General features: G+C 38.4%; 1 protein-coding gene across 6 annotated transcripts in view; it reads left to right on the forward strand.

Annotated features, from left to right (window-relative positions):
- Nucleotides 1-19,620, forward strand: part of LOC131691225 (synaptic vesicle membrane protein VAT-1 homolog-like) — a 177,859-nt gene that overhangs the window by 132,522 nt on the left and 25,717 nt on the right. For all 6 annotated transcript variants that reach the window (XM_058977459.1, XM_058977458.1, XM_058977460.1 and 3 more), the window contains exons 4-5: nucleotides 3,368-3,497; nucleotides 10,945-11,160. In XM_058977459.1, coding sequence (XP_058833442.1) covers nucleotides 3,368-3,497; nucleotides 10,945-11,160 — 346 coding nt within the window. The remainder of the gene's footprint in view (nucleotides 1-3,367; nucleotides 3,498-10,944; nucleotides 11,161-19,620) is intronic.

Consider the following 19,620-nt stretch of genomic DNA (forward strand, 5'->3'; position numbering starts at 1 on the left):
TTCAAGTTACAAGAGATTGACCGATGATCTCTTCTGGAAAGAAATGTATGATGATAACTTTCTTGAACATGCCGAAACTTTATCTACAATATTTAAGAAGTTATGTCATTCACAAACAACGGTCAATAACTTCGAGTGTACTACAAATAGATATTTTTGGTCTTCAGTAAAGTTGTTTGCAAAAGCAAGTTCTCTGATATTTCTGAAGAATTCATTTTTTTATTATAAAGGTTTTAACCTTAAGGTCATTCGCCTCTTCGAGCTAGAAAAAATCACTTAAGAAAAATCTCTAACCCTATGTGCTGTGTTGGGACTCGAACCCAGGTGAGCTGCGTACAAGGCAATCGATTGACCAACTACGCTATGCTCGCCCCCAAGAATGAACTTGTTTTAACACTTTGAAAACAATGTAGCAAATATCTCAGTTTAAGGGGGATTAATCATTATATCTATATCATCAAAATAAAGGTCTTGGATCATGATAAAACATCCCAGAAGAATCATTGCTGTACTGTACGCTTTACCGTTTTCGCGCGAATAATTTTTGGCGCATGTTTTTGGCGAAAAAACCGCCACCAATTTCTTTTTGATTTCTTTTTAATAATAGAAGCTAATGTTTTGACGTGTTATAAGAAAACGTACGTCGTCTAAAACTTAGAAAATCAACTAAAGGATATGTTAGTAAAAAATAAAAACTGCAAAAGTTATACAAAAAATTTAGTTTTGTAGATATTTTGAAGGAGAACAGTTTATTGAGTAAATCTTGCAAGACATAAAAAATATCGTATTTACCATTTTATTGGTATATTTTCTATGGCAGAACTGGCATTTAATGTTAATTGCCCCAATCGAAAATAATGATCTTTGAAAAAGTTATATTTTTATAAAAAATACATAACATAACTTTGCAACGAGAAGAGTTTGATATTTGGTGTACATGCACAAATATATTGTTCTATAGCTTCGTTGAATACAGTCAAGCTCTATCGCGAACAGCTAAGAAAAAAAGAAAAGCCTCCTTAAATATATTACAAGGCTAAGTTATTTAGTCTGAACCACTGTGCGTTGTAGGCAAATACTTTATTTGGCTTAATTGTAGGTTTTTGATTTTTTTGCTTAATTGTAGGTTTTTTATTTTTTTTGCAATTTGTAGAAGATTTAAAATCAATTATATTTTAGTCCACATAATGCTGTGGACGCGATTTGTTGCTACGTATTGAGATTAGTTTTCTCTGGGTTTAAATATTTGTTGTTTACTGAAACTTGAAGATCAGTTGTTCTGTCTTCTCTCGCATTATTGTATTGTGTCATTACAGTCTAGCACATGGATAAACCTCGATTTTGTATGTTATCAATATGTTATTTTCAGTTTGTTAGGAAACAAGACTTGAAATTTCAATATGCGATCAGAAAATATATTTTTCTTCGCGGACCGCCAGCAACGACTTAACGGCCCCCTAGGGGTCCGCGGACCAGAGGTTCAGAATCACTGGTCTAGCACATTGGGCGAGTTGTCTAAGATTGTCCACAAAGGAGACGCAGAGGGTATATGGACGAACAGTAAATAAATTTACATTACACAAAATCAATAAAAATGAAAATACTGTGTGTTAACGCTGTAAAACGGTTCTACAAAAATGAGATGGGCCTAACCCACTTATTGAGTAAGTATAAGTGGTGTCATCCGATACAGTATCTTTCCAACGAAAGCGTAGAAACTCCGGTTTTCTTTCGATTTTCATTAAACTTGAAAGGGTCCCTAGATCGCGTGTTACTACTATACAGACAAAGTATCAATTGTTTTTATTTATACCAGGAAATACATCTCGACAGATTCATCAATAACTTCGATAATCTCAAATGTGTTATTTTTACAACACCCCGCCTGAAACCTAGCTGCAGCGATTTTATATTCGAACAAACCCCTTGAAAATTTTCAGCCAGAACGCACACACAGACATTAACAGTTCGTTAAATTGCCATAAAACTAAACATTATATGCCCATAAACCTGACTAATTTGAAAACAGTTTAGATTATTTCGTCCCGACTGTGTAAATCATAGGCGATTCTGATCCCCGTATGTATCTGCTCTTGACAATGATGAGGTCATTTCCTTCGTCGCATTTCCTCTTGAGTAAAGCATACTTTTTAGTAGGTACATGTTGGTTGTATGGCGTCGTCTGCTGGTTTGTTCCTTCGTCTTTGGGAAAGATGTTCCACAGCTAAAGTGATTCGAAAATAAAACAATTTAGAAATAGTCAAGGGAACAGATTGTACAAGAAGGTTATTTCATCGACACAAAATTGTATTTTTACGATCCATAGAAGGTCATGCTCAAATTATGTCATGCTTTTTGGAGAGAGAGGGGGTTTAGAATATTGTTCCAGTTTCTGTCAAAGGGGTGGGTAAGGGTTAGTCAAATCGTTAAATGACATTGTATTGTTAGCGTGACATAATGTGTGCATGAACCCAAGTATAAAGTAATGGGAACAACCTGAAACATAGTTTTTCCATCCATCTTCCAGACTGTACACTATAATTGTGCCGAAATGCGACTACAAGCACTGTACCGAGAAAATTTTGGAGCACCATTCTTAACTCCACTATATGATGCTGCATGTGCAATTGACAGTGCATTGGGACGTACAAGTTTCTCGCAACGGTTTTGATGCCAGTAATGTTTCCATTGCTGTGATGCCCTACATCGAAATGACAGATGAAGTGCTGAACAGTAGTCTGCTTGGTAAAGGCTCCTGCTGGGCAACAAAAGATAAATTTCAAGAACATTGGCAACACTGCTCACTGGTTCTCGTCAGCTGTGAACTGCACGTAATTTTCCCAGGAGACGAGCCAAACCGCCACGACGGCGATGCGATGCTACGATGTGCGCTCTTGTATTGTTGTCAAGTGCATGTGCCTTGTTTAAAAGTTTTTCTTCCACTAAAGTTTTTCCACAGACACATAACGCACACATGGATGGCAATGGCAATGACATCACGTTTTGCCGGTTTGTCTGCCTGTTCTTCGCTTTGATGGCTGTTGAATGTTCGAATCGTCGCCACTACTGCGGTTCAACTTACAAGTTCCCCAAAGTAAAGAAATTTTCCTAATTATGTGTGGAATATAAATTGGAAAACATTTACCAGATGCTATCTGTCACACATGGGGAAGGGGACATCTTCTTGTCGGTGAACCGTGCGCTGATGGCTCAAGAAGCTCGAATCGAGCGAGCATCACGGAAGCCAAAAGCAAACATGTTTGAAATATTTTATATTGCATTTAAATTTGTTCCGGTGGCATTCGACTACCCAAACCACACGTATACACCAGCACTTATATTTTTTTGCTTCTTATCTCGTTCACAGTGGTCTCAACTTCCAGGACTTGATGGTGCGCCTGGGAGCAATCGATTCGCCTCCGAAGACACCCACTATCCTCGGGTTCGAATGTGCCGGTGAGATTGAAGCCGTCGGCGAGGAGGTTGAAGGATTCAAGGTAAGTTGGTTGAGTGGAGAGGAAAAGTATAATAATTGCTCCTAAGAACTAATACGGGAATCTTTCGAGCAAACTTTACGTGAATCATTTGCAGATATCTGCTGCTGCTTCTTCTTCCAATGCAGGAAAAGATGGGAAAAGTTTTATATTTTGGATCTCGTTTGGGACGTTTACAGAACGATTTCGAGGACATAATACGACATAAGTTGATGTTTTTTCTTGCAAGTTTTAGGGGGTATTAAGATCGAAATATTAAAAAAAAATATTGTGGATCTAAAAAATCGATGAATATTTATAATTATTCCAATGAATACGTTGTATCGTAACGTTTTTGTTTTGAAGTAGATTTAAAAATTAAAAAAACACCTTTTTAGTTACCTGTCTGTCGATAAAATAAAAATGTACATTGAGAAAAGGCATGTAAATGCCAAAAAATTCAATATTTTCCACTCCAAGTGGACTGAAATCCATAGAAAAAAAACTTTTTCTTAAATAAAAGCTTTGAGAAATCGAGCCCCAGTGGTTTGATGTACCGCACGAAACTGCTTGTTGAGATATTGGTCATCTATTGTAACCCTTTTATAGAAGAATTCCTTATTATCTTTGCTTTGAGAAGAGCATTCTACTTTCACGAAAAATTCCCCAATGAAACGAACGAAATTAGTTGTAAATTCCAACACGTTTCTGTGATCGAAAATATGCTTGATTGTGCTACTGTTTTCAAAATAATTCTCTGATATCTTTGCGCTTAGTGGAAAACAAACACCAAAATTATGGTGTTTGTTTTCCAATATGGGGAAAATAGACTCATTACCCTAATTTGATCCTTGAACCAAAAATTAATAAACCATTTCCGTTTTAAAGTTATGAGAACTTTTCCATTGAAAATATCTTCGATTGAACGAAAACACCATTTCTGCCATATACAATATCTTATTTTTGGGCAAACATTATCCGAAAATGGCAATGACGATAATTTTGGATATTTTGCAATATTAATTTGAAAAAGGTCTATTTTTATAAAAGGTGGTTATTTTTTATTCAAAGTGCATTCTAATGGAGGAATCTATAGGTTTAGTAATTTCTATTGAATATCTCATAAAATCAAAGATACGAGAGAATGACTTCAACAAAGTTTTCTATAACATGGTTTCTTCAATTTTCTCAAAAATTGCAAACTGTATATAGAATTATTGAAATCTTCAGATTTTAGAAAGAAAATAGAAGCCCATATCCACTACAGAATAAAAGGATTAATAGGGCAAAATAATTTATAGGAAACTAAATTTTTTACATTTTGCTAATATGCCATTTGGACGACTTTGAGAATTTTTCAAGAGGGGCCGTACACAAATGACGTAGCTTTTTTTCGGCGATTTTTGACCCCTCCCTCCCCCCACGTAGCATTTGGTCACAAAATTCTAACCTCCCCCTCGTAAATAACGTAGCATTTACCTACCCCCTCCCCCTCATCCCATGCAAAGCGCCCGGGAGATGAAAAAAAATTACATATGTTTTTCAATTATTTTAAATACCTACATGTCCTTTCAAAATGTTTGACGACTTTTATCAACATTTTCATTATAACAGCAAATTGCGTGTAAAATAAGCCCATTTCATGACAAATATAGTGTTGAAAGTTTTGTTTTGAATTTTATAAGTCAAAGGGAGCATGAAGAGAAATTCTCTCAGTTCACAATCGTGCAGCCGCCAATGATTGTAAGAAGCATACGTTCATCTAAATTACTAAATTTTGTTTGGTTGAATCCGAAGTGAAAATTTAATTCAGCTTTCAAACTAAGTCTACTAATTAGCAACATTAGCTAACTAATGTATCAAGTTAAATCCGCATACAAAATCTTTTTGTATTTTCGCGAACTTGCAATTCCGCGAATCGTAAAATTTACCTCATGAAAAACCGCATCAAAAGTAACTTGTTTGAATTTAAATTTATTTCTCTTGGGAATGGATGATCATTAAATTGTTTTCTCTAAACAATGGGTTTTAAACTTAATGCTACGTCGCACAACTTCTGACCCTACCCTCCCCCTCGTCACACTTCGTCACAAATTTGGTATACCCTCCCTACCCCCCAAAATGCTACGTCATTTATGCATGGCCCCAGATGATTTTTTCCTTTTAACACATCAACAGCTTCAATCGGTCAAAACTATGAGTAAAGTGCTATACAAAGAAGCGGGCCACCCTAAGTCCTTTGAGTAATAGTGGAGGAATTCCTAATGATTCCGCCCGAAAATTTTTAAAATCGTGACCGACTATTACAATCAATGAAATCATTTTGACTCAAGAGCAGTTTTTTGAAAGGGCGTAGAAGTTTTTACACGTTGCATTTTCCAAAAATAAAATAGTTCAACTACCGCATTTTATGCAGCAAAACTATCGTGGGAGGTTACAGGGAATGAATACTTCCGCGCGAAAAAATATACATGGAAAAAATAGTGAATTTTTTTCACAATATAAAAAATAAGTTGCAAAATTAAATTACAAGGAAACCCATTTTTAAAATTTTTAATCTTTTGTCATTGAAAGAAAAAGAAACATTTCAAATGACATTGTATCAGGGAGGAATCGGTAAAAAGTTTTTCTAACTATTCATGCTAGTTAACAGACCAAACTGTAATTACAGTTAACAGACCAAACTGTTAATTACTAAATGTCATTTAAAATCAAAATGGATTGGACGAAGGTCTTCCAAAATGTAATAGTTTTTTAAATATTTTCATTTTTTTTTTTTCAATTGCCCTTTTTAAGTTATTAGCGTTTTTCCGTCATGAACTATCAATATTCAAATGTTTAAAAAATAGGATTTTTAGTGTATTTTTATCATGGAGAGGCTATCAATAAAAAGTATTCAACAACAACATTTGGCATAGAAAAGTTGGATTTTCTTGTTTGGTATTCTACCCGTCAGTAACTGACACAAACTTGTTGTCAGTTGGACGAGAAATGCAAACAGTGCACACAAGTTACGTAAACGCCTAAAATAATTGGCTGGTCTCAAGTGATGTCTCGAGTAGCCAAGCATGGAAACTCGGGTTTGCTCACGACAAAGAGAATACGAACTCTGTCTTTTGACATGAGAGCCAGACGCATGAACCATGCATTTTATATTCCTAAAAAGGAAAAGGAAGGATGACACACAACCTGTCAACTTGGCTTTCCCACATGACGGCACACCATCTGTCAGCTTGGCTTTCCCACCTAACTTACCGCAAGTTGGTACGAGTAGAACACGAAACACAAAAATCCAATTTTTCTAAGTTGTGCGCAAAACGGAAATGGCGTTTAAAAATGCTACTTTTTATTGAATATGATTCAAAATACCATTTAAAATCGAAATGCTCATAACAACAATAATCGAAAAGGCAAAGGTTTTCGAAAAATTTTAAATTTCTTTTCAACAAAAACTTGTTGTTTTATTAAGATCTTTTCATAAGTTATTCGCGTTTCGCCATCAAGAACAATAAGTGTTTGGAAATGCACATACAATTTCGCGTAACGATTTGACATCAAAGCGATATTGAGAACTCTATGAAAGCTACAAGAAAGCAATGTATATATGATTCAACTAAAAGTCTGATGCTCAAACTATATAGTTGTATATTTTATTGTTTTTATGTAGCTTTCAAATTGTTTATATAGATGGAGAAAGGCGAATGTCTATTGGAAAGATCGTAATGAAACAAAATAATTGTTTTGTTGAAACAGAATATCGAATATCTCGCAAACTGCTTTTTGTTAAGCGCATTTTGATTTGGCATGGCATTTAGAATCATATTTAATAAAAAATAGTATTGCTGATTGCAAATATTATGAATTATAATAATATTGTGTTTTATTGTATATTTATTGGGGCTTTTACCTGGTTGGTCATTCGCCATTACTTTTTGTAAAAAATATTTCAAAAGTTGTTGTTAGGGAACCTTTCTTATTGATAGCTTCTCCATGATCATCATTGTTGTATTATAAGCAGATTGTTAATAATAGCACTTGATTGTTGATAGTTTATGATGGAGAATGCCGAACAACTTATAAAAAGGGCATAATTTCGCAAATAATTATTTTTGTTGAAACAAAATTCGAAATATCTCGAAAACTATCGCATTTTGGAAGCTTTTAAAGCCATTTTGATTTGAAACGACATTTAGAATATTCTGTAATAAAATTATAGTTTGGTCTGTCGATTGGTGTGAAATTTGAAAAGCTGTATAAAGTCACTGTTAGAAAAACTTTTTTACTGATGAGTTCTGCATGATGCAATAACATTTAAAATATTTCTTTTTTGGTTAGGTTGTTTTTTTTTAATTAATATTTTAAACACAAATTTTCGTTTTTGTTAAGATTGTCACTTTTTTATGTATATTTTTTGGTTCAGAAGTATTCATTTCCTGTTCCTTTCTCTTTTGCAAAAACTTCTACGCCCTTTTTAAAACTTGCTAAAATGTTTTAATTGCCAGAAAAAATCTTGGAATTGCCAGAAGAAAACTGAAAGTAACTGCAAAGTTCTGGTCGAATCGCCGATGGTCATATTTTATGGTCGGCCACTTTCTAGCGGAATTCCTCAGTTGATCATATTTTAACACGAGCCCCTTTTTCATAAACATTTGGGGGTTTTAGACCTACTCTTGCACTCTCCAGGATTTCGGGCTGCATTTTGTTCCGAGAAAGTTTATAAGCTTGCTTGCATTAATTCAATTTTTCATCGCCTTCTCATTCCATCAAATCAGTCAAATATGCAATATGCTGCTTACGATATAATATTTTGAAATGCAAAGTGATTTCTGCCCATTATTTACATTGTTATGCATAAAAACATGAATTTCATATTGGAGGTCAAACTTTCTCAATGATAGTTATTTTCAGCTAAACCAAGTAAAAACGGCAAAAGGTGGCTCGAGCCCCGGTTGGCACCGCGGGGTGGTAGGGGATAGGGGCTCTGTATCAAAGGCGAATGGCGACATAATTTGGCCTCATGTTGCACAATAATACAGTTTTGCCAACCTATTCCAAAACATTGAATTATGGAAGAAAAAATGCTCCTAACTTTTCAACGATACTAGTTAGGCATGTGGCAAAAAAATCCTACGTTACATTAACCCTTTTCTTAATTTATATGCATGTTTGGTAAAAAATCATGAAATTACTCAAATAATTTCAAATATAAAGGAAATAGGCTATTTTTCGGTAAGAAATGCTTAGGTTCGATATGGTGATTAAATTGTATAATCAAAATATGCATAGGTGTTTTTTTATGTAGAAATTGCCCAACACTTCTTATTTGGGTTTTTATGGAGTAGTTTATTGGTTTATCACTTAATAAGGTTTATAAGTTATCAAGATATTTTAAATTATATATAAAAAAATAATTTATAAAATTTATTTGCATAAAAAGTGTTTTGGAATTTTTTTTACGAAAGCTCAATAATAACTTAAAAATAGCCATTTTTGGCATTTTTTGACCATTGTGCTGATTATAACAATCTAAGTTAGCATAAAAACAAAAACATACAACTTTTCTGATATATTTTATCTACATTAAACTTTGTAGATTCAATAAAACAGTGAAAATGGCAATATTTTCAAGTGACTTGCACCAGTGGTTCCGGTTGGAATTTTAATGAAATAAACAGCTTAAATTTATTACGTTTTTTTTCAAAATTATATTTTATTATATTATATTTACATTTTTAAAATTCGATTGAGGCTTTATCGCACGAAAAACTTTTTTGACTACTACAATATCCACCACAAAACAGTCCTAAAGTTGTTCGAAGCTTACTTTAGTGTAACATCAATACTGCTAAAATTACATCAAGCCATTTTTTCTCAAAACATCCTAAACTTAATTTTAAAATTTCTTGTAGAATGAAAAATTAAGGAGCTTATCTGTTTTCAGAAAACTTCTCTACAATTAGTCGTTTTACAACTTCAGCTAATCTCTAAAATGAAGGAAATTTTCAAATTTTGGTAATATTAGAATCACCCCAAAAAACAAAATTGACTCACAAACTACAGCGACTTCCCAAAAACAATCGATTGTGTAGTGTTGGTGGAAAGTCCAAATTCCTACTAAATTTAAATTCTGGTTCACTTTGCAATGCAAACGTTGTTCTAACTAATGTGCTGGAATGGGTAAGAGTTATAGAGGAGCTAATATAACTTTGAGAACCATATATTATTTGGAACAAGTTCTCGTTTCGTAATAACCGCTATCGTGTGTCTGACGTTGTTTGGGAGAATACTGAAGAAAAGCTTTTATCTTTCCTATGCAAAGCTTGCCCCCAAATGAAGTAAATGTATAGCAATTTCGTTATGAAGTATTATAACGTTCCGACCGGAGTCGTACGATTCCACGTCTCACAAGCTTACACATTACGATTTGGCTAAGAAAGGTCCGGCTTCCATGGATCTTCATATTTTCCTACCCGTGAATCATGACTACCCAAAGGACTATTTTTGGCTAGATGTTAGCCATACATTTTTTTCCTAAATTAGCACAGGAACAGTATAATAGCATAGCATAGCGTATGAGAAACTAACAGAGGAAGGGTATAATACGTACACAAAAGCTATAGAGATATACTTGACTGTTCGTTATTCTTACCTGATAGAGGAGCATGGGGATAAATGGTTGTATTGTTTGTGTTGTATCTTAGAACTTAAATGTAATTGTAGACCTTATTCGCTATGCTTGAATATAAAAGAACAAACAATGCTTTACTATGTCTTTCCATTCAAAAATAAGATGTAACGTGTCTCCATAATTATAATTATTTTACGTATTTATCATTTGGTTCGACTATTTGAAAAGTGGCTTCAAACGTTTGTCTCTATCGCAAATGCAATTATAAGTTTTACCAATATAATGAAAACCTAGGGGTGCACTTGTGATGCATTTTTAAAAATCAGAAAAATTAAATGCATTTCTTTTCATCAAAATAGAAATTCATAATGTATTTTGCGTTGCGTGCAATGTATTTTGCGCTGCGTGTAAGACGTCAGAACCCGACAAAAATGGCTCTATATTCAACAAAACGTCGAGCAAAGTGGATCAGCGTAGGGCATTTGTTAAACAAACTTTTCTGCGAAGGAGAGCAAAGTTGATGCAAAAATAAAAAAATAAATGCATTTTTATTAATTTGATGCGAATTTGTTATATATTGCTAGAGTGATTTATCCCTAGATTGAAACCCATATAAGGTGTACACAAAAATCGCATAATAGATCGTAATATCTCATCCCCATGGTTCATCTATCCTCACTCTTCCCTATGCGGTGCCAAATTCGCCCCCAGTTTCTGTGTCTTTACTAGAAGTTTTGTCGGCAGAATAAGAAAGCTCGCATCCGTTTCGTCTAATCCGTGCAAATATTTTATTCAACGTGCGTTCATCAAATAATATCCTTCCTCACTTTCTTTTGTTTTCAGGTTGGTGACCGCGTGGTGGCACTGCCGGAGTTCCGCGCCTGGTCCGAGCTGGTGGCCGTCCCCACCAAGTACGTGTATCATATTCCGGAAGAAATGACATTCCAGGACGCGGCGGCCATTGTAATGAACTACCTCGTCGCCTACATACTCGTCTTTGATCTCGTCTCGCTGCGTGAAGGCAAATCCATCCTGTTGCATTCCGTCGGAGGCGGTGTGGTAAGTAGTAACCATTCTCAGGTTTCAACAACTTTAACTTAGGTGCCTAATAAGCGCGTCAGTAGAAAGGTCATGTACCTGTAAGGACTTTCGAATGAGTGATTTACCTGCTGGCAGGGGTTTTCGCTTTAATGGAAGGCGTGACATTATGTGCCGCGAGAGGATTACCTTGTCGTCGTGGGAAAAATAACTAATGTGACAAATGGATCTGGGTTTAGATTGTAGGTAGTGTGCTGAGCCCATTTCTGCAAGCGTTTGTCATTTTTGTTCAACGAATTGACTTAAGGGAGATACAAACGTGAGAGACGGAAAAAAGGATATTTTTGTATTTTTTTCTGAAGATTCCTATTTGAAATTTCGGATCAGAAGCATCTCTATACACATTGGGAATAGGCTCAATTATTTATAATAAAATTTCGAAGATAAGTGATCTTTGCTGTACACTTTTTCAACCTGCTTTGCAAAAGACGCTAAAAGTTCTTAAAAATAACTTACAAGCTATCAAGGGATCTAATTGTTGCAATTGGTCGGTGTTAAGTCAGACCGGACTAAGTCGCAAAATCTTAAAAAATGAGATAATAAAAGCAATGAATGAAGAATTTCCTCAGCTACATTCGACTCTTGCCAGTTTTGAAAACGATTCAAACTTTAAACTCGTTTTTCTCTAAACCAATACAATGTGGCTTAGTCCGGTCTGATTTAACACCGACCAATTAATAATCTCTCGAAAATATTTATGAATACTGTTCGTCAGACTTTCTAACATTTCTATGTTTGTGAGTCAATGCAACTTATTTGTGAAAAACCAAGAAGGACACTTCAAAATTATTTTCAGAATTTTGAATCGAATCCTTTGAAACATTTTTTTTGTAGCCAGCCGGACTACTTGAGCTGATAGTCACTGCTACAGCATTGCCGCTCTAAATCACTTCCTCCGCAATGAGTGATAAAGTGATGACAATATTAATGATATTCATGGAATGCTAATTACACTTGTCTGATCACCGGCACGGCACTGGAGAAGAGTGCTAGACATCGCGATGATTCACAGAACATCTGAAATAAATAACAATAATTAATATTATTCATTCGTCGCTATAGCTGCAAATGCTCCATTAATGCAAAAACGTCTCTAAGCGCTGCTGAGTTGTCTGATTGGGGAAGGGAAAAGTGTTGTGCCTGCTCGGTGTACGAGGTTTATAAACTGATGAAATATTTTGCATCGAAGTGAAAGGAGCTAATTAATTAATTGTTAGTAATCGAACACCGAGGAAGAAAATATCCAATGCACATGATTGTCCAAGACGATGCAGTAAAACGTGGCTTACACTGTAAAAATACGCCTAAAATAATAGAATGAAGCATGACATAGGGTTGACGCATCCTAATTGATTTCATCCCTTCTATTCATTTCAGTTTCTGATTACTGAACTTCAAACAAAGAATACAATAACACGACTGCACAGAATCAACCATTTCATTTTTTTTTCGAATGTTACTAATATTTTAGCAATTATTAATTTCTTAGAATATATGCAGTAATTTTACGAAGGGGGTGGGCGTAGCGTAGTTGGTAAATCGATTGCCTTGTACGCAGCGCACCTGGGTTCGAGTCCCGACCCCGCACATAGGGTTAAAAAAAAAAAATTTCATAAGAGATTTTCCTAACCCGAAGAGGCGAATGACCTTAAGGTTAAAACCTCTGTAATCGAAATAATAAAAAAAAAAAAAAAAATTTACGAATATTTGTAAATAAAGCGCTCACTTTTTTTTTCTATTTCTTACCTCGAAATTAACGTTGAGACGGCGCCGGTGGTTGAGTGGTAAGTGTGACCGCCACTCATTCCAATTTGCCTGGGTTCAATTCCAGCCGAGGTCGTTGAGATTTTTCTGAGGTGAAAAAATCTGTGGTCACGTCTTCCTTCGGAAGGAAAGTAAAGCTGTTGGTCCCCGGTCTATGAGTTTGGTGGTTCGATATCTAGTCCAAATAGTGAAGTCACCTCTCTGGCGTCGGTAAAGAAGAAGTGATCTAACTTCTATACTCTTTTTTTTTTTTTATTCAAATCGTTTATTTGATAAGGCACGTTGCGTTAGCTTAAAGGTGCCAATTTTGTTTTGTTTTACATTTTAAATTGCTTAAAACTAGGGGATTACATATTGATTTTTTTTAAATGAAACTAATGCGATTTTATAGCTATCTTATATATCTACACAAGGGGATAATATTATTTTTTTGTGGCAATATGGTTTGACATTTTTATCAGTGAGATAATTGGAGCAAATAATGTTTAACTAAGGGGGACAATTTTTTACGACTAACTTAAAACTAGGAATAACTAGAGGACATGATTGAATTTTGTAAAGATTCGTAATTATAGTTATTTTTTGTGGGTAGTAGAGTTGGGCATTTTCAACGAGATTATATAATATAATAGTTGAAACTAGAAGAGACAAGAAGAGCTAAATGCTTCGTGATGATATTGGGGGGGGGGGGTAGGGGTGTTACTTCTGGGTATAAGAGTCAGGGGAGGGAGGGTAGACAAAGATGGCAGGGAGAGAAAATTATTTCAGTTTCAGGCATCGTGAGATCAACGGATGGATCACAAACTCGGGTGGCCTTCATCAGGGGAATCATGTACTGGGACGCCGGGTGGTCCTCCTCAAGATGGCAGGGGTTTTTCCAGACGATTTCGTAGTACGGCTCAGATGTGGATCGGCTACATTTCGAGTTAAGCGTGTTATGTTCGTGCCGTAGGTCCCGTGTTTGTTGGCTCATTCGATACAGATGCTTTGATACAGGTGGAAGAGGGTTCTGAGAATGATAAGGAAAATAACAAGGGGCAGTTAGACTTGTATATTGATGGTTTTCACAAAGGTGTATAAAAGGGACATATAGAGGACATCGCGGCTTGCCAGCACATCTCGAACCGGGACGTTGGTTGGTCTTCCTCGGGCCCGCAGGGTATCCATTAGCCGAGACCTAGCGGAACTATACTCGGTGCACGCCCAGACAATGTGCTCGATGTCGTGATAGCCGTCGCCACAAGCGCAGATACCACTATCCACGAGCCCAATACGCCGGAGATGTGCATCCAGCGTGTAATGGTTTGCCATGAGTCGGGACATCACACGAATGAAGTCACGACCCACATCCATCCCCTTGAACCACGGTTTCGTCGATACCTTAGGGATTATCGAATGTAGCCACCTTCCCAGCTCTCCACTGCTCCACGAAGTTTGCCAACTTTCGAGGGTTCTCTGATGAGTAATACTGAAAAATTCGCTGAAGCAAATTGGTCTTTCGTAAACGTCTCCTTCTAAGGCACCCACCTTAGCTAAGGAGTCTGCCTTCTCATTGCCCGGAATGGAGCAATGAGAAGGGACCCATACCAAGGTAATCTGGAAAGAGTTGTCAGATAAAGCACTCAGTAGCTCCCGTATTTTCCCCAAAAAATACGAGGAGTGCTTGCCTTGTTTCATCGAGCGAATAGCGTCAATGGAACTGAGGCTATCCGAAACGATGAAGTAATGGTCTGCGGGTAATGTTTCAATGCCTCCAAGGGTATACTGAATGGCAGCTAGTTCTGCGGCGTAAACTGAAGCAGGGTCACTGAGTTTGTAGGAGGCGGTGAACTTTTGATTGAAAATACCGAAGCCAGTGGATCCTTCGAGGTTTGATCCGTCAGTATAAAACATCTTAGAACAGTCGACTTCTCGGAATTTATTATAAAAAATGTTTGGAACCACTTGTGGGCGTATGTGGTCCGGAATTCCACTAATCTCGTCTTTCATGGATGTGTCGAAGAAAACAGTAGATTCAGAAGTATTTATGAAATGCACACGGTTGGGATTGTAAGAAGAAGGGTTAATATTCTGCGCCATGTAGTCAAAGTACAGGGACATGAAACGGGTCTGAGAATTGAGCTCAACAAGCCTTTCGAAATTTTCAATCACGACCGGGTTCAAGATATCGCATCGAATGAGCAATCGATATGAGAGTTCCCAAAATCGATTTTTCAACGGGAGAACGCCCGACAGCACTTCGAGACTCATCGTATGGGTCGACTGCATGCACCCTAAGGCGATACGCAAACAACGATACTGAATTCTTTCGAGTTTGATGAAATGTATGTTCGCGGCGGAGCGAAAGCAGAAGCATCCGTATTCCATTACCGACAGTATCGTTGTTTGATACAACCTAATTAGGTCTCCTGGGTGGGCACCCCACCATGTTCCGGTTATTGTACGAAGAAAGTTTATCCTTTGCTGGCATTTCTGTTTCAGATACCGAATATGGCATCCCCAAGTACCTTTCGAGTCGAACCAGACTCCTAGATATTTTACTGTGAAGACCTGAGCGATAGTTTGACCCATTAATAGAAGCTGTAGTTGTGCTGGTTCTCGCTTCCTTGAAAATACAACTAGCTCAGTTTTCTCCGTGGAGAATTCGATACCCAGCTTAATAGCCCAAGCAGACAAATTGTCCAAGGTATTCTGTAATGGTCCTTGTAGATCGACAGCTTTGGGTCCCGTAACAGACACCACGCCATCGTCTGCAAGTTGCCTTAACGTGCAGGAATTGTCAAGACATTCATCAATGTCGTTGACATAGAAATTGTATAAAAGGGGGCTTAGACATGAGCCCTGGGGAAGGCCCATGTAGCTAAATCGTGATGTCGATAAGTCACCATGCGAAAAATGCATGTGCTTTTCCGACAACAAGTTTAGTAAAAAGTTGTTTAAAGTCGCTGAAAGACCATGCTGGTGCAGCTTCTTTGAAAGAATGTTGATCGAAACTGAATCAAAAGCCCCCTTAATATCTAGGAACACTGATGCCATCTGCTCTTTGCTAGCATAGGCCATTTGAATTTCAGTTGAGAGCAACGCAAGACAATCGTTCGTCCCTTTGCCCTTGCGAAAACCAAATTGTGTATCTGACAGTAAGCCATTTGCTTCGACCCAATTGTCGAGGCGGGATAGGATCATTTTCTCGAACAACTTCCGGATACAGGATAGCATTGCGATCGGACGGTACGAATTGTGGTCGGAGGCTGGTTTTCCTGGTTTTTGGATGGCGATGACCTTCACTTGTCTCCAATCGAGTGGGACAATGTTAGCCTCGAGAAACTTATTAAATAAGTTCAACAAGCGTCTCTTGGCAGAGTCAGGCAGATTCTTCAACAAGTTGAATTTGATTCTGTCTGGCCCCGGAGCTTTATTGTTACACGACAAGAGAGCAAGTGAGAACTCCACCATCGAAAAAGGTGTTTCGTTCGCGCTATCGTGAGGAGACGCGGCGCGGTAAATCTTCTGTGCCGGGGCGGAATCCGGACAAACCTTCTTGGCGAAATCGAATATCCAACGGTTTGAATATTCCACGCTCTCATTAGTACTGTTTCGATTTCGCATACGTCGGGCTGTTCCCCAAAGAGTGCTCATCGATGTTTCTCTCGTTAATCCGTCGACGAACCGGCGCCAATAACCGCGTTTTTTGGCTTTCATCAAACTCTTCATTCGCTTGTCTAACGTCGCGTACTGTCGAAAACTAGCGGGTAACCCGTCGTTCCGGAAGGTCTTAAACGCGGCGGCCTTCTCTGCGTACACGTCTGAGCACTCTTTATCCCACCAGGGATTGGGAGAACGTTTTTGTATGTTCGCGCCGGGTACTGGCCTAGTCTGAGCTTGATTCGCGCTGTCGAGAATCAAGCCAGCCAAAAAGCTGTACTCTTCCTCCGGAGGAAGTTCTTGGGTAGATTCGATGTTGTCGGATATCGCGGCAGCATAGCTCTTCCAATCGATATTTCGTGTGAGGTCATACGAAATATTGATTGATTTCAATGGCCTTGAACCGTTATTGATTGAGACTACAATCGGCAGATGGTCGCTGCCGTGGGGATCAGGAATTACCTTCCACGTGCAATTTAACCGCAGCGATGTTGAGCGAAGGGACAAGTCTAAGGCGCTCTGGCGCGCTGGAGGAGCAGGAATCCGTGTCATTTCACCCGTGTTTAAAATTGTCAAATTGAAATTATCGCAAAGATCCTGAATTAAGGAAGACCGGTTATCATCATAGAGGCAACCCCATGCTGTACCGTGAGAGTTAAAGTCTCCTAAAACTAGTCGCGGTGCTGGCAGGGATTCTATGATGTCTTGTAGCCGTCGGTGCCCAACCGCGGTGTTGGGGGGAATATATATGGAAGCTATGCAAAGGCTTTTGCCTTTGGTTGTTACTTGACAAGCGACAACTTCAATACCTGTTATCGAGGGAAGGTTAATTCTGTAGAAGGAATAGCACTTTTTGATCCCCAAAAGCACTCCTCCGTAGGGGGTGTCTCGATCCAGGCGAATAATATTAAAGTCGTGGAAGTTGAGATCGATGTCGGAAGTTAACCAAGTTTCACATAATGCAAATGCATCGCAACTCAAATTATTTATTAAAATTTTGAAGGAATCGATTTTCGGGATGATACTTCTGCAATTCCACTGTAGAACAGTGATCAAATCCGTGACCTCGTTCGATGAGTTAGCCATCGAAGGATACAATCGCTGAGAGGAGGGGCCATTTAGCAGTCAACTGCTTCAAAAATGTTCTCACTGTAGGGAGAAAAGCTAACATAAGACTTTTAATGGGATCAGTAATATTGAAAGTTTTTATTATCCACTCCACTATGTCCGAGAGTTTTATAATTCCAGTGCTGTGATTACTCTCGAACTGAAACAAAGGAACACTTGGGATTTTTGATGTTCCTGGAAGTGCTGGGAACTCCTTCTCTGAGCTTAATCCTCCGAGACCAGGAGCTAATTGCTTCGGTTTGGTTGCAACACTTCCAATAGATGTGACTTTCGGAGCCCCCTCAAGGGACACCTTCTGGCCTTTACAAGGAACTCTACGAGAGGAAATGTTCCTCCTCTTCCTATAAATTCTAGGCACCCTAGTAGATGTTCCCTCTTGTGGGTTACCAGCCTCGCCCTCGTCAGGAGGCAAGTGAGTATAGATGTTTGCTGAGGATGGTGGCGTAGCATTCTTTAACATTTCTGCGAAAGAATGTTTGGATCGTCCCGCAAGGGAACGTTTCAGTTTATCCCCGCGTAGTTTGTACGCGGGACATGCCGAGATATCATGCAGACTCTCCGCACAGTAAGGACACTTTTCGGCTTGCTTACTGCACGAATCATCTAGATGATTCTCCCCGCATTTTCCACAGCGGGCCTTATTGCTACAATGGGTGGCTGTGTGACCCAGTTGTTTACACTTTGTGCAATTCATGACCCGCGGCACAAACAGACGCACAGGCAGACGAACCCTGTGCAAGAGGACGAAATTTGGCAAAGCGGTACCAGCGAAGGTCACCCGATAAGAGTTTGATTGGGGGTACGTTTTTGAACCATCCCCCGCAACTACTACTGAGTGCAAACGTTTGCACTCAAGTATTTTAACAGGCTGAAGTAAGCGGTCTCTGAATCGGCCAACCCCGTACTTCAGCAGATCCTCGCACGTCAAACTCTCATCGGTTACGACGCCTTCGGATTGTACTCTTACCGCCGGAATATACACGTTATAATCCCGCGTAAAGTGCTCACAGCAAGCAATATCGTTTGCCTGCTTTGAGTTGGCTAGCAACACCCTTATCTTGTCCGAGCGGACCTTTGAAATTTCGGTCACAGCCGAGAACCGTTCCGTCAGGTCTCTAGAAATCTGAAGAAGATTCAGTGATTTAGTCTTGGGCCGAAAGAAGACCACAAATGGACCAGTTGAGAGTTCTGGATAGCATTTGGGCCGGGGGGGAGCCTTACAAGTTGAACCCGATTCAACTTCCATTTGACCATCCGGAGAGAGAACCATAGAAAACGTCAACGCACGGGGTCAGCGCCCGCGCAGACGGAAGAAAGCAATAAATGTGTTACAAAAGACAAAAACCACTTAGCTTTAAACTGGTGTCCAACGACGAACCGATCCAGCTTATACAGCTGGCTATTGTTTAATCCTCACACGCGAACAAAAGACTGAGGACCGAACCGAACTGGCAAAATAACCTTGAATGCGGATTAAAACTATTCTTTATCGCCTCACACAGCACTACGGACTAGAAAAAACAACGTCTGTCTCGATGGAGAGCTCGAAAACGAATGAACTTCTATACTCTTACTAACAAAAATATACTCCTAGTATATACGGCTTCTAGCAAAAGCAAGTATCGAACTAACCATTCCTTCCCTTTCCTTCCGCATCTACGTTCGGGCTTGGCCGGCGCCGGTATTGATCAATACCTTAGGATTACCAGGAGTCGCACATTGAAAGATGTTTCGCTACTCCCAAGCATAATTATCTACTTATTCTCTGTGCAACTTCAGCTAGTCCAGATCGATAACGGAGTAGCAGCCAGGGGTGGTCGCACAAGCTCAAGCTCTTACCTCGAAATTAACGTTGAGACAAATTTTTACATCGCTACTAGTTCAATC

The sequence above is a fragment of the Topomyia yanbarensis genome, chromosome 3, assembly GCF_030247195.1.
Source record: "Topomyia yanbarensis strain Yona2022 chromosome 3, ASM3024719v1, whole genome shotgun sequence".
Classification (NCBI taxonomy): domain Eukaryota; kingdom Metazoa; phylum Arthropoda; class Insecta; order Diptera; family Culicidae; genus Topomyia; species Topomyia yanbarensis.